This window comes from Ranitomeya imitator, chromosome 1, assembly GCF_032444005.1.
Source record: "Ranitomeya imitator isolate aRanImi1 chromosome 1, aRanImi1.pri, whole genome shotgun sequence".
In the NCBI taxonomy this organism is placed as follows: domain Eukaryota; kingdom Metazoa; phylum Chordata; class Amphibia; order Anura; family Dendrobatidae; genus Ranitomeya; species Ranitomeya imitator.
In genome coordinates, this window is record NC_091282.1 from 940,117,896 (window position 1) to 940,134,101 (window position 16,206).

Genomic DNA, 16,206 nt, shown 5'->3' on the forward strand with positions numbered 1-16,206 from the left:
AGCAAATCCGCAAACCTTTTTCCACCTTCTGTTTGGCTGCAGATTTGACTGTCTCAATGTAAGTCAATGGGTCAGAAATGCTGCAGATTCGCAAAAAAAGTCATCTTGCGGAAAATAAAACGCTGCGAATCAGGACCAAATTTTCCGCAGCATGTGCACACCAATTCTGGATTCCCATTGATTAACATTGCTTGAGCAATCCTTTGTGGATTTGGTGCAATTCCTCGCAGAAAAATCCCCAACAAATCCGCAACAAATGGACTTAGCCCTAAAGTGTCAAAATGGCGCTAAAATAAGATGTTCGCTCTTTATATGGAGAGGGACAAGTGATTTCAGCAGCCAGTGATGCAAGCCGTTGTGTCAGGACATTGTGGATATTTTGTGAGAAGAGGAAGATTTCTATATCTAGTTCTATATAGTGTATGAAAATGTATCTTTTTGTGTCTGCAAAAAAAATGAAAAAAGTAAAGATACAAATTATAAATAAATTATTTGATTTTGACAATGTTTCACTCTATTATAGCTAATGTTTTGATAAATGTCACAGATAAGTCATACCTAGTCTAAACATTTAGACCCTTTTCTAACCTCTATACATATGCAATATTAAAAAAATAAGAGGGTTACTCACATCTTTGGAAATTATTAGCTACCCATATTATTGACAACAACTTGATGATTGCTGTGAGTTCAACCTCTGGGGCCATTCCGATTCTGAGAATGGGGCTCTAAAATGCCCAATCAGAATGCAGTGTGCCACCTCTCCATTTATGTCTATGAGACTACTAGAGTTAGAAAAGTACAACAGCTATTTCCAGCAGTCCTATAAAAATGAATTGATTGAGCACTGCTTTATTCTAGTGGCTCAATTCAAAGCAACGTATTTGTGATTGGTGGAGGTGCCTGCAGTCAGTCTCCTAGTGATATGTATGTTATAGCTTAGTCTATAGTTAGGGGCTCAATTACTAAAATGGAAATACCAATTTTAAAAATAAGCTGTCACTTGCCAACACAATTTTTTTTACCTGGTCTAAATGCTGCTGTTGCCATAAATTTGTTGTTCATTTTTGCTCCTGTGCCTGTTTATGGCATATGCCACATTTTTATTTTGAACCTTCTATTTAATTTTTGCCTTGTTAGCCAAGGAGGTGTGATCCATAACTCTTCTCTTGCCCCCTTGGCTAACAAGACTAAAACTTACATAAAAGCCACCAAAAGGAAAAAGGATGGCATCTCTCAAGAAAGTAGAGTTACAGGAGCAAAAATAAATAATAAAAAAGCAATAGAAACTGATTCAGTGGAACAGCTGGTAATTGCATATTAATGGCAAGTGACCGATCCTCTTCAAACTATGGTTTTCAACAATGTGTTGTACAATGTAATCTTAAGCTGTAGTTTTAATACATTTTATTTTGTTTCTATTTTAATCAGCATTGGAAATTTGGATGGCAAAGTATTGGAGAGCCCCTTCAGATTTACCTGCAAAGGGATAGGAATTCACAACTTCTTGAGTACTAGCACCTTCACGGAATACACTGTAGTGGATGATATTGCTGTTGCTAAAATACATGAGGATGCTCCACTGGAAAAAGTCTGTTTGATTGGCTGTGGATTTTCTACTGGATATGGCTCAGCTATAAATACTGCAAAAGTAAGAACAGAGAACCTGATTAAAAATTCTATACATAATTTAGAGAGTGATTAACCACCAAGTTAATTAACGTATTAACAGTTAATGCAGGACATTTATGAATGAATAGTTAAGTTAAGATGAATCCAATAAAATAGTATTGGCCAATGAATTAGTAGGCTTTCCTGAAAACTGCTGTGGCTCTAGATTAATGGTTCCAGTCAGTGAAGTAGAATGTAAGAGATAGTGACAACAGTTAGCCATGGAGCTATCAATAAAAACCAAGGGAGAAGTAAGGTGAGGGCTTACAGAGATCGGGACAATTCACTGACAGCTTGTAACCTCATTTGTCTTCCTGATAGAGCATCGTTTTGTAATGGCGGTAGACATTACACCACACTCAAAGAATTTTGTTTGAAAATGTAGTAGAGGAGGACGATATCATGTTAAATGGGCTGCACTGCGGTAAAAGAGAAGCCTTTTGCAGAATTTTTACTTTCTTGGCCTTTTTTCAGAGAATATGAATGATAGCACCAAACTTTTTTCTCCACTAATAGTTAGTGGTTGGGTTAAGCCATGTTGTTGTCAAACTACTTTGTTTTCTCTTCTTAAATCTAATGACAACAAAAAACATACAAATGACAAATGACCCTGATCAAAAGTTTACATACCACATTTCCTAATACCGTGTATTGCCCCCTCTAACATCAATGACAACTTGAAGTCTTTTGTGGTAGTTTTGGATGAGATTCTTCATTTTCTCATATGGTAATGCTGCCCACTTTTTTTGGCCAAAAAGCCTCCAGTTCCTGTAAATTCCTGGGCTGTCTAGCATGAACTGTGTGCTTGAGATCTCCCCAGAGTGGCTCAATGATATTGAGGTCAGGAGATGGAGATGGCCACTCCAGAACCTTCACATTGCTCTGCTGTAGCCAATGACAGATCGACTTGGCCATGTGTTTTGGATTGTCATGTTGGAATGTTCAAGTATGTCCCTTGTGCAGCGTCCGGGCTGATGATTGCAAATTTGCCTTCAGTATTTGCTGATCACATGCTACATTCATCTTTACTTCAACTTTGACCAAGTTTCTTCTGCCTTTGTAGCTCACACATTCCCAAAACATCAGAGATCCACCTCCGTGCTTTACAGTAGGAATGGTGTTCCTTTCATAATAGACCTTGTTGACCTCTCTCCAAATGTAACGTTTATGGCTGTGGCCAAAAAGTTCAATTTTGGTCTCATCACTCCAAATTACCTTGCTCCAGAAGTTTTGAGGCTTGTCTCTGTACTGTTTTGCGTATTGTAGGCGAGATACTTTGTGGCATTTGCGCAGTAATGGCTTTCTTCTGGTGACTCAACCATGCAGTCCATTTTCTTCAAGCTCCTCCTTATTGTGCATCTTGAAACAGCTGCACCGCTAGGTTTCAGAGAGTCCAATATTTCAGCTGTTGTTATTTGTGGGTTTTTCTTTGCATCCCAGACAATTTTCCTGGCAGTTGTGGATGACATTTTTGTTGGTCTGCCTGACCTTGGTTTTGTTTTTTCAAAGCCCCTGATTTTCCATTTGTTAATCACAGTTTTAATGCTGCTGACTGGTATTATCACTTCCTTGGATATCTTTTTGTATCCCTTTCCTGTTTTATACAGTTCAACTATCTTTTCCCATAGATCCATTGTCAATTCTTTTGCTTTCCCCATGACTCACAATCCAGAAACATCAGTGGCTGGATGAAAGATGCAAGAGTCTGCTGGATCCCAGAAACTCACTCTGCTTTTATGCACACACAATGATTATAAGCAAACAGGTCACAGGTGAGGATGTTACCTTTAGTAGCCATTTAAACCCATTTGTGTCAACTTCTGTGCATGTTATCAGGCCAAAATCATTAGGGTATGTAAACTTTTGATTAGGGTTATGTGGATGTTTTAGGTTGTCATTATGATTTAAAAAGAGAAAACACAGTAGTGTGACAATAAATGGCTTCACCCAACCAACTAACCATGAGTGGAGAAAAAGTTTTGGTGTTATCATTCATATTCTCTGAAAAAAAGGCCAAGAAAGCTAAAATTCTGCAGGGGTATGTAAAAAAATGTTGACTACATAAGTGTTATTATTTTTCATAGTTCGATAAAATGTGAAATATGTCACAAAAAAACTTGCCTAATGGAAAAAATCTGAAAGGATACAGCACAAAAAATGTAATTCTGGTTAATTTTGTTTTTGTGAAAGAAAAGTTTTTTGCTGACCAATGTAACATTTTTAGCCTTATTTAGCATGTCACAATTAAAACAGTAAAAGAAAAGATAGTTGTCAGTTCAAAGTGGTACCTTTTTCACATTTAAATATTTCAGATGATTTTTTAACCCCTTCACGACATACGCTGCACATGTACAGCGCATGTCGGGTCTCCCCCTTTTATGTGGGCTCCGGTGCTGAGCCCACATCTTTTTCACCACATGTCAGCTGTCCAATTCACGTGACATGTGCCCCTAACAGCATCAAAATCCACCCATGTCTGTTAACTTGTTAATGCCATTGTCAATCTGTGACAGTGGCATTTAACACGATCGCGCTGGAAGCGCATCACTAATCCCACGCATCGCGGCCCGTGTCACATGACGTCGGGTCGCCGATGGGTTGGCATGACAACCAGGGGTCTCTAGCAGAACTCTGTGGCTGTCATAGTCGGATTGCTATGACCGCAACTCAGCAGTTGGCGTTAATGGCAAGTGAGCATTTCTGAAGTCCTGTTCTGTGTATCACCAGTGATCGGATGATCCCATGGAGACTATAGAAGCAAGTGAAAAGTAGAAAAAAGTTTTTAAAAATATTAAAAAATAAAAAAAATAAAAAGTTTAAATCACACCACATCTGCCCCATTCAAAATAAAATAATTAAAAATAAATAAAAAATATACACATATTTGGTATCGCCGCATTCAGAATCGCCCAGCATAACAATAAAAAAAAGTAAAAACGCCAGAATTAAGTTTTTTTGGTTGCAGCAACATTGCATTAAAATGCAATACTGGGCGATCAAAAGATTGTATCTAGACCAAAATGGTATCAATAAAAATGTCAGGTTAGCGCACAAAAAATAAGCCCTCATCCAGCCCCAGTTCATGAAAAATTGAGATGCTACGGGTCTCAGAAGATGATGCAATTTTTTTAACAAATTTTGTATTTTTTTTCAGCACTTAAATAAAAAAGAACCAATACATATTTGGAAACTACAAACTAATGATGACCTGGAGAATCATAATGGCAGTGTTAGCATTTGGCGAACATGGTAAAAAAAAAAAAAAAACAGTTGTGAAATTTTTTTTCCCCATTCTCCTGTACACTTGTCATGATCCATGTTTGGATTTGTGGCAGCTCTGGTTTCACTCTATTTTATATATAGCTTTTTCTTTTCAGGACCAGCGGAGGTTAATATCAGTTTACCCCCTTCCTTGCTGGCAATGAGCTGTAACTGCAGTGTGGATAGGTCAGCTGATGTGGGTGATGACCACTCCCACCATCCTTTAAATGGTCACCTGATGCATCAGCTGACTGTCGGTGATAGAGCAGTCTACAGTGACCAAGCCTGGACGAAGGAGCTCGCTGGCTGCTGTGTTGTATCAGCTGGTTTTGTGAACTTGTGATCCTGGTGCCTTTATTCTGCTGTGTGGTGTGCTGCAGCAGAGGAAGTTGAAGCTAAGCTGTGTTTTTACCCTGTTCCTTTCGTGTTTGTCACTGTCCCCTGTGTGGTATTATCTGAAGTGGCGAGGCTAGCGTCCCTGACCGGCCAGTGCCCTAGCCAGGACATTATTAGCTGACAGCAAGGGACGAGGTTCCTGAAAGCAGTGGGGAAGGACCCACTTAGGGTGTTAGGTGTTGTGAATTCTGTTATCGAACTCCCTCCTGTGGTCATGAACGGTACTTCGGCGAGTTCTGTCCATGGACTCCCTCTGGTGGCTGTGAGTGGAGCTGCTGGTTCTGAGGTTCCTTTCACAGGTGACCTAGTTTATTCTTAGGCCGGCTGCTCTATTTAACTCCACTCTGATCGTTACTCCATGCCAGCTGTCAATGTTCTAGTACTGGTTCAGTTCGCTCTTGGATCTTTCTGGTGACCTGTTTACTCCAGCAGAAGCTAAGTCCCTGCTAGTTTTTTTGTTGCTCATTCTTTTCTTGTCCAGCGTGCTATCATGATTTTGCCTTGCTAGCTGGAAGCTCTGGGATGCAGAGTGGCACCTCCGCACTGTGAGTTGGTGCGGGGGTCTTTTTGCACACTCTGCGTGGTCTTTTGTAGTTTTTTGTGCTGACCGCAAAGATACCTTTTCTATCCTCTGTCTGTTTAGTAAGTCTGGCCTCCTTTGCTGAAACCTGTTTCATTCCTGTGTTTGTGACTTTCATCTTATCTCACAGTCAATATTTGTGGGGGGCTGCCTTTTCCTTTGGGGAATTTCTCTGAGGCAAGGTAGGCTTTATTTCCTATCTCTAGGGGTAGCTAGCTCTTGGCTGTGAAGAGGCGTCTAGGCAGAGTTAGGTACGCTCCACGGCTATTTCTAGTGTGTGTGATAGGATTAGGGGTTGCGGTCAGCAGAGATCCCACTTCTCAGAGCTTGTTCCGTGTTTGTTTAACCATCAGGTCATTCCGTGTGCTCCTAACCACCAGGTCCATAACAGTACAGCTGGCCAAAAGTGTTAATGCATCTCAATAGAGGGATAAGAGAAGTTCTGAGACCATTTTTTTTTCTCTGCAGTGTGTTTTGTCTTTCTTTTCCCCTTAATCTCTGGGTGGTTCAGGACACAGGTGTAGATATGGACATTCAAGGTCTGTCCTCTTGTGTGGATCATCTCACTGCAAGGGTACAAAACATTCAAGAATCCGATGTTAGAGCCTAGAATTCCAATTCCTGATTTGTTTTCTGGGGATAGATCTAAGTTCCTGAATTTCAAAAATAATTGTAAACTGTTTCTTGCTTTGAAACCCCGCTCCTCTGGTGACCCCGTTCGACAAGTAAAAATCATTATTTCTTTGTTACGTGGCGATCCTCAAGACTGGGCATTTTCCCTTGCGCCAGGAGATCCTGCATTGCGTGATGTAGATGCGTTTTTTCTGGCGCTTGGATTGCTTTATGATGAACCAAATTCAGTGGATCAGGCAGAGAAAATCTTGCTGATTTTGTGTCAGGGTCAGGATGAAGCGGAGGTATATTGTCAGAAGTTTAGAAAGTGGTCTGTGCTTACCCAGTGGAATGAGTGTGCCCTGGCGGCAATTTTCAGAAAGGGTCTTTCTGAAGCCCTTAAGGATGTTATGGTGGGATTTCCCACGCTTGCTGGTCTGAATGAGTCCATGTCCTTGGCCATTTAGATCGATCGGCGCTTGCGTGAGCGCAAAGCTGTGCACCATTTGGCGGTATTCTCTGAGCATAGGCTTGAGCCTATGCAATGTGATAGGACTTTGACCAGAGCTGAACGGCAAGAACACAGACGTCGGAATGGGCTGTGTTTTTACTGTGGTGACTCCACTCATGCTATCTCCGATTGTCCTAAGCGCACTAAGCGGTTCGCTAGGTCTGCCACCATTGGTACGGTACAGCCTAAATTTCTTTTGTCCGTTACTCTGATTTGCTCTTTGTCATCCTATTCTGTTATGGCATTTGTGGATTCAGGTGCTGCCCTGAATTTGATGGACTTAGAGTTTGCCAGGCACTGTGGTTTTTTCTTGGAGCCCTTGCAGTATCCTATTCCATTGAGAGGAATTGATGCTACGCCTTTGGCCAAGAATAAGTCTCAGTACTGGACTCAATTGACCATGTGCATGGCTCCTGCACATCAGGAGGATATTCGCTTTTTGGTGTTGTATAATCTGCATGATGTGATTGTTTTGGGGTTGCCATGGCTACAGGTCCATAATCCAGTATTGGATTGGGAATCAATGTCTGTGTCCAGCTGGGGTTGTCAAGGGGTACATGGTGATGTTCCATTGCTGTCAATTTCATCTTCCACTCCTTCTGAAGTCCCGGAGTTTTTGTCGGATTACCGGGATGTATTTGATGAGCCCAAATCCAGTGCCCTACCTCCTCATAGGGATTGCGATTGTGCTATTAATTTGATTCCTGGTAGTAAGTTTCCTAAGGGTCGACTGTTCAATTTATCTGTGCCAGAACACGCCGCTATGCAGAGATATATAAAGGAGTCCTTGGAGAAAGGGCATATTCGCCCGTCGTCATCACCGTTGGGAGCAGGGTTCTTTTTTGTGGCCAAGAAGGATGGTTCTTTGAGACCTTATATTGATTACCGCCTTCTTAATAAGATCACGGTCAAATTTCAGTACCCTTTGCCGCTACTGTCTGCTTTGTTTCCTCGGATTAAGGGGGCTAGTTGGTTCACCAGGATAGATCTTCGAGGGGCGTGTAATCTTGTGCGTATTAAACAGGGCGATGAATGGAAAACAGCATTTAATATGCCCGAGGGCCATTTTGAGTACCTGGTGATGCCATTCGGGCTTTCTAATGCTCCATCTGTGTTTCAGTCCTTTATGCATGACATCTTCCGAAAGTACCTGGATAGGTTCATGATTGTATATTTGGATGAAATTTTGGTCTTTTCGGATGATTGGGAGTCTCATGTGAAGCAGGTCAGAATGGTGTTCCAGGTCCTTCGTGCGAATTCCTTGTTTGTGAAGGGGTCTAAATGTCTCTTTGGAGTTCAGAAGGTTTCATTTTTGGGTTTCATTTTTTCCCCTTCTACTATCGAGATGGACCCTGTTAAAGTTCAGGCCATTTATGATTGGACTCAGCCTTCATCTGTGAAGAGCCTGCAGAAGTTCCTGGGCTTTGCTAATTTTTACCGTCGCTTCATCGCTAATTTTTCTAGTGTTGTTAAACCGTTGACTGATTTGACCAAGAAAGGTGCTGATGTGGTCAATTGGTCCTCTGCGGCCGTAGAGGCTTTTCAGGAGTTGAAGCGTCGTTTTTCTTCTGCCCCTGTGTTGTGCCAGCCAGATGTTTCGCTCCCGTTTCAGGTCGAAGTTGATGCTTCTGAGATTGGAGCTGGGGATGTTTTGTCTCAAAGAAGTTCTGATGGCTCGGTGATGAAACCATGTGCTTTCTTTTCTAGAAAGTTCTCGCCTGCTGAGCGCAATTATGATGTTGGCAATCGAGAGTTGTTGGCTATGAAGTGGGCATTCGAGGAGTGGCGACATTGGCTTGAAGGAGCCAAGCATCGCGTGGTGGTCTTGACGGATCACCAGAATTTGACTTATCTCGAGTCTGCCAAACGGTTGAATCCTAGACAGGCTCGATGGTCGCCATTTTTCTCCCGTTTCGATTTTGTGGTTTCATACCTTCCGGGCTCTAAGAATGTGAAGGCTGATGCCCTTTCAAGGAGTTTTGTGCCTGACTCTCCGGGTGTTCCTGAGCCGGCTGGTATTCTTAAAGAGGGGGTAATTTTGTCTGCCATCTCCCCTGATTTGCGGCCTGTGCTGCAGAAGTTTCAGGCTGATAGACCTGACCATTGTCCAGCGGAGAAACTGTTTGTCCCTGATAGATGGACTAGTAGAGTTATCTCTGAGGTTCATTGTTCGGTGTTAGCTGGTCATCCTGGAATCTTTGGTATCAGAGATTTGGTGGCTAGATCCTTTTGGTGGCCTTCCTTGTCACGGGATGTGCGTTCTTTTGTGCAGTCCTGTGGGATTTGTGCTCGGGCTAAGCCCTGCTGTTCTCGTGCCAGTGGGTTGCTTTTGCCCTTGCCGGTCCCGAAGAGGCCCTGGACGCATATTTCCATGGATTTTATTTCAGATCTCCCTGTCTCTCAAAGGATGTTGGTCATCTGGGTGGTTTGTGATCGCTTCTCTAAGATGGTCCATTTGGTACCCTTGTCTAAATTGCCTTCCTCCTCTGATTTGGTGCCATTGTTTTTCCAGCATGTGGTTCGTTTGCATGGCATTCCGGAGAACATCGTCTCGGACAGAGGTTCCCAGTTTGTTTCGAGGTTTTGGCGGTCCTTTTGTGCTAAGATGGGCATTGATTTGTCTTTTTCTTCGGCTTTCCATCCTCAGACAAATGGCCAAACCGAACGAACCAATCAGACTTTGGAAACATATCTGAGATGCTTTGTTTCTGCTGATCAGGATGATTGGGTGTCCTTCTTGCCTTTGGCTGAGTTCGCCCTTAATAATCGGGCCAGTTCGGCTACTTTGGTTTCGCCTTTTTTCTGTAATTCTGGTTTCCATCCTCGTATTTCTTCAGGGCAGGTTGAGCCTTCGGACTGTCCTGGTGTGGATTCTGTGGTGGACAGGTTGCAGCAAATTTGGACTCACGTAGTGGACAATTTGACATTGTCCCAGGAGAAAGCTCAACGTTTCGCTAACCGCCGTCGCTGTGTTGGCCCCCGACTTCGTGTTGGGGATTTGGTTTGGTTGTAGTCTCGTTATGTTCCTATGAAGGTTTCCTCTCCTAAGTTTAAGCCTCGTTTCATTGGTCCTTATAAGATTTCTGAAGTTCTCAATCCTGTGTCATTTCGTTTGGCCCTTCCAGCTTCTTTTGCCATCCATAATGTGTTCCATAGGTCGTTGTTGCGGAGATACGTGGCGCCTATGGTTCCCTCCGTTGACCCTCCGGCCCCGGTGTTGGTCAAGGGGGAGTTGGAGTATGTGGTGGTGAAGATTTTGGATTCTCGTATTTCGAGACGGAAGCTCCAGTATCTGGTCAAGTGGAAGGGTTTTGGTCAGGAAGATAATTCCTGGGTTGTTGCCTCTGATGTTCATGCTGCCAATCTGGTTCGTGCCTTTCATTTGGCTCCTCCTGATCGGCCTGGGGGTTCTGGTGAGGGTTCGGTGACCCCTCCTCAAGGGGGGGTACTGTTGTGAATTCTGTTATCGAACTCCCTCCTGTGGTCATGATTGGTACTTCAGCGAGTTCTGTCCATGGACTCCCTCTGGTGGCTGTGAGTGGAGCTGCTGGTTCTGAGGTTCCTTCCACAGGTGCCCTAGTTTATTCTTAGGCTGGCTGCTCTATTTAACTCCACTCTGATCGTTACCCCATGCCAGCTGTCGATGTTCTAGTACTGGTTCAGTTCGCTCTTGGATCTTTCTGGTGTCCTGTTTACTCCAGCAGAAGCTAAGTCCCTGCTAGTTTTTTTGTTGCTCATTGTTTTCTTGTCCAGCGTGCTATCATGATTTTGCCTTGCTAGCTGGAAGCTCTGGGATGCAGAGTGGCACCTCCGCACCGTGAGTCGGTGCGGGGGTCTTTTTGCACACTCTGCGTGGTCTTTTGTAGTTTTTTGTGCTGACCGCAAAGATACCTTTTCTATCCTCTGTCTGTTTAGTAAGTCTGGCCTCCTTTGCTGAAGCCTGTTTCATTCCTGTGTTTGTGACTTTCATCTTATCTCACAGTCAATATTTGTGGGGGGCTGCCTTTTCCTTTGGGGAATTTCTCTGAGGCAAGGTAGGCTTTATTTCCTATCTCTAGGGGTAGCTAGCTCTTGGCTGTGAAGAGGCGTCTAGGCAGAGTTAGGTACGCTCCACGGCTATTTCTAGTGTGTGTGATAGGATTAGGGGTTGCGGTCAGCAGAGATCCCACTTCCCAGAGCGTGTTCCGTGTTTGTTTAACCATCAGGCCATTCCGTGTGCTCCTAACCACCAGGTCCATAACAGTTAGGGGAGTGCAGTGACAAGCTCAGGTTTGAGCTCAGGTGGTAACCATCCCCCATTCCTCTATCTGTAGTGCCTTTCTCTACCCATTTCCATCTCGTTGTGAGTGTGTTGTGTTGTCTGCTGACCAAACCCCCGTTGGGTTGTGTCACATCGTGACAACACTATATGGTAAAACCAATGGTGTTGCTCAAAAGTACAACCCATCCTGCAAAAAAATAAGCCTTCACATGACCATATTGATGGAAAAATAAAATAGTTATGGCTCTGGGAAGAAGGGGAGCAAAAAACAGAAAACCAAAAAATGAAAATGGCCTGCGGAGAAAAGGGATTAATATAAGATAAAAACATCATGAGTAATCACTAAATACACCTTTTAAATGATCATTTTAAATGAGCACGAGAATCTCATTAGCTCAAAACTGAAAATAAAGATTAAACAACAACCACAAGACGGATTTCATCAACCCAGGTATCATTTTAATCAGTATAACAGCGCCAACCTGAAACTGTCTGTAGTTTACTGAGCACAATCCTGCTGACAGGTTCCCTTTAAGTGTGATACATTACTTGTAGAGTCTATATTATTGTAACGCCGGCATCCCTGCATGGTTCATCCCCCTCTTTTCAGCAAGAACTCCGACATGCTGACAGTCTTGACCACACAGCTGCGATGTGTGTGCTCAAAATGTATATATGAAGTGCTGTGTGGGATCATACTATATAGAGGGGCTCATACTGTATGTAGGAGAGATGTATGGTGGCTCTTACTGTATAGGAGACTGTATAGGAGACTGTATGTGGACTCATACTATATGTAGATGGGCTGTGTGTGGGCTGATACGGTATATAGGGGAATGTCAGCATATTACTGTTCAGTAACAAGTGATACCAATATTAATATAAAATAATGAATATATTAATATTGAGCAGAACTAATTTCAGCCTATTGGTTCAGCCTTCCCTAACAGTCATGGTCTCTCATGTGGTTCCTGGGAAAAATTAATTGCCCATCCCTGGTAATGAATAAATATGTAACGAATGTATAGGGTGGGCCATTTTATGGATATATCTAAATAAAATGGGAATGGTTGGTGATATCAGCTTCCTGTTTGTGGCACATTAGTATATGGGAGGGGGAAAACTTTTCAAGATGGGTGGTGACCATGGCAGACATCTTGAAGTTGGCCATTTTGGATCCAAATTTATTGTTTTCACTGGAAAAACTTATTGAGAATTTCACAAGAAAAACAATAATGTGCTTGGTTTTAACATAACGTTATTCTTTAATGAGCTATTTACAAGTTTATGATCTCTTATAAAATGTGTTCAAAGTGCTGTCCATTGTGTTGGATTGTCAATGCAACCCTCTTCTCCCACTCTTGACAAACTGATAGCAACTGCAGAAGAAGTGCTAGCACAGGCTTCCAGTATCTGTTTTTTCAGATGCTGCACATCTCGTATCTTCACAGCATAGACAATTGCCTTCAGATGACCCCAAAAGATAAAAGTCTAAGGTGGTCAGAGCGGAAGACCTTGGTGGCCATTCAACTGGCCCACAAGGACCAATCCACTTTCCAGGAAACTGTTCATGTAGGAATGCTCGGACCGGACACCCATAATGTGGTGGTGCACCATCTTGGGTGTCAGGTCCAAGCATTCCTACATGAACAGTTTCCTGGAAAGTGGATTGGTCGTCGTCGTGGTTTTGGAGTGTGTCCTAACCTCGAGGGCCGCACAGATTGACATGGTGGGCCAGATTCGGCTAGTGGGCCTTGAGTTTGACACCTATGACTTATAGCATTGTTAGTGGCTTCTGTAAGCATGCCCTGGAACTTAATTGACAGCTCACTCAGCTTACATTAACCCTGTATCTGCAGATAAATATCATTTGGAAACTTGACAGGTAAGATAAGTGTTCAGTGGATATGCTTTTAATTTACAAGTTGGGAATTGAGATTCAATACAATAAAAATGCTAAATCAATAACATTTTAATTATTACAGGTTAAACCCGGCTCTAGCTGTGCAGTATTTGGTTTGGGAGGAGTCGGCTTGTCGGTGATTATTGGATGTAAAGTGGCCGGAGCTTCCAAAATTATTGGTGTTGATTTAAACAGTGAGAAATTTGCAAAAGCCTTAGCGTGCGGAGCCACTGAATGTATCAACCCCAAAGATTATGACCGCCCTATCCATGAAGTGTTGGCAGAGAAGACTGATGATGGAGTTGATTATGCCTTTGAGGTCGTTGGAAATACTGGAGTCATGGTTAGTAAATGAACTATTATGAGGAGTTCATACTTTCTGCACTATAGTAAATCTTTAATTCTCATTCATTTGTTTAGGAATCTGCTCTGTCTTCTTCTCACTTTGGTTGTGGAACCACTGTAATTATTGGAGCAGCTCCTACAAATGCCAAGATGACTTTGGATCCAATGTTGTTTCTCACTGGTCGAACCCTAAAAGGATCATCATTTGGGGGTATGTTAGCACCACGTCAGATCTCTGCTCTAACATGCAGGGATGCTGGCGTGTCTCTTCTCTCACCCATGCTGCAGAAAGTTTTTCCCTTCACCATGCTCGGCATGCTTCCAGCCGGTCTTCTAGCCGTGTCCTTAAAGGGTCAGCGTGAGCACTTGAAATTTCCTTCTCAGCCAATAACTATGAGACATTATGCATATATTGCTTCCTCCCCACTGGGCAGGTGCCTTAGCAACCTTCCTGTTCCAGTCTAAGTTGTGTAAGGTCGCTTACCAGTACAAGTCCTGTTTGCTATACTCTAGTGCAAATCCTGCTTGCTTCACTCAGATGCAAATCTTACCTGCAACTCTCTAGTGCAAATCCTACCTGCAACTCTCTAGTGCAAATCCAGTCTGCTGCACTCTGACGCTAACTCCGTCTGCTGCACTCTGACACAAACGCTCTCTGCTACACTTGAGTACGAACTAGGTCATCTGCACTCTGATACAAGCTCTGCCTGCTGCTCCATCCAGCCTGTGTCCAGCTGCTGTGCTACCATTGATCTGTTCTGGAGTGGCACCTGGCATTCATCGGGAGCCAAGTCTAAGCTCACCATCAGAGGCTCTAGTGAATAGTCAGGTGATCGCTTAGTCACGCCCCTCCAGGCTTTCCGCGGTCCGTGGCACAGTGGTTCCACAAACCCCAATCGTGACAGAGTAATACATTATGCAATAAAAGCAAGCAATAGAAAATAGGAGTTGAAAACATGTTACTATGGTTGTGAGCAAAAATCAATAAATTATGTAGGATAGATCCTGTGATGTAAATCTACATCACAGTCCCCAACTATCACAAATCTTTGATAATAATGGTCCTCTCATAGTACTCCTGCATGCACTATCATTAAATGCCAGTGTTTGAGTTTAAGTGTCATGGCATTATGGATATAACATACATATCAAACATACACATTTGGGGTTATCTACGGTATGACAGCTAGCATAATGGCAAAATGGAGAAGTGGATCTAAACCAATGAGGGCACTGCTTCTACAAGTCTTAAAATAAATAATTTTGGAAGTTGGCCATTTGCTATGGGAACTTTTCCTTGGCAATAGTTTTTAATAATGTGTCGCCTTTGGATAGGACTACCAATTTCCATCAGAAGACTTCCCTATTTAACTTCCCTATTTAAAGTTTATTACTTACATCTTTAGTTCTATTTTCATGGGTTAAATTGCAAAAACAATTAGATTTTACTGATATTCCCTATGCGTACTAAAAACTAGACTTCTATATAGCTTTAATTTTGGGCTATTGGAAAATTTCTTCTGAAGGTCCCAGTCTTATGTTGCTAATGACTAACAAAAGAGAGTCTTTCTTAAACAAGCTATCTTAGCGCATTATCCTCAAAAAAGGCTCGTGAATAGCTCTGCATCTCACTTCTCAATTATGCAGAGGATTGCATGTGTGGCCTCCACTTCATTCATTGACTATTGGACTGCCAGGAAAAGCCGAGTGCTGAACTTGTCAATCTCAAAGACAATAAATTGGAGCAGAGGCCACACATGAAATTCTCTGCTATATTCAGAACTGCGTTTCAGAGCCCAATTCTTGGGGTACCAGAGCCCCAATCTCGGGATTCCTGGGGTGGTCAGCAGGTTATCTTCTTACATAATGATAGGTGATAATTTGCTTTTTTGAGAATAACCCTTTAAAAAAGCCTTATGTAGAGTGTCTCAAAGCCAACTGATGGTGTAGAAAAGTAAAAAGCATGCATCGACCAATATTGGAAAATGTTTCCACTACCATAGTATACAGAATAGCAAAGTAGCCTGATATTTCTATAGCACATGGCATAATATTTTTTAAAAACAATGGTGCAGAATAACAGTGTCCGGAAAAGGATTAGTAGTTTCAATAATGCATGAGATGCATCTGGCCTTTTTTCTTTCTTCTAGGTTGGAAAAGTAAAGAATATGTACCAAAACTTGTGGGTGAATATATGAACAAGAAATTTAATTTTGATAAGCTTATAACACACAAATTACCTTTTGAGAAAATCAATGAAGGATTCCAACTTTTGCGCAATGGAGAAAGGTATGTACTGTATATATCCAAACTAGGGGGGATATTTATTTCAATAATTGACAAATTAATAGGTTTACATTATAGTACACTCCTCAGCATTGGCAACAACAAGAAGCAAATGTTGTGGAATTAGGTAAATTAGAGGATGGATAGACTTATTAACGATTTGCAAATTATAAAAAAAAAGCTAACAACATTTTCAAAAGATCTGTATATAATGAATATGAGGGCTACATGCCAAAGCACACCCACTTACTCGCCTTAGCATGCTATCAGTGAGGGTATTTATGGTTGTAGACATGGTTGGAGAAATATCGCTACTGCTTGTAGCACCCTCTGAGGACCGATGGCGTCTCAGATATACTCGATGAGAGATAAATCAGAAG

At 42.3% G+C, this 16,206-nt stretch overlaps 1 protein-coding gene across 2 annotated transcripts in view; it reads left to right on the forward strand.

Annotated features, from left to right (window-relative positions):
* Positions 1 to 16,206, forward strand: part of LOC138655749 (alcohol dehydrogenase 1-like) — a 169,412-nt gene that overhangs the window by 129,919 nt on the left and 23,287 nt on the right. For both annotated transcript variants that reach the window (XR_011316730.1, XM_069743619.1), the window contains exons 5-8: positions 1,432 to 1,651; positions 13,278 to 13,538; positions 13,616 to 13,751; positions 15,691 to 15,829. Coding sequence is in view for 1 of the 2 variants with exons in the window: in XM_069743619.1 (XP_069599720.1) it covers positions 1,432 to 1,651; positions 13,278 to 13,538; positions 13,616 to 13,751; positions 15,691 to 15,829 (756 nt within the window). In the remaining variant the exon portion in view is untranslated. The remainder of the gene's footprint in view (positions 1 to 1,431; positions 1,652 to 13,277; positions 13,539 to 13,615; positions 13,752 to 15,690; positions 15,830 to 16,206) is intronic.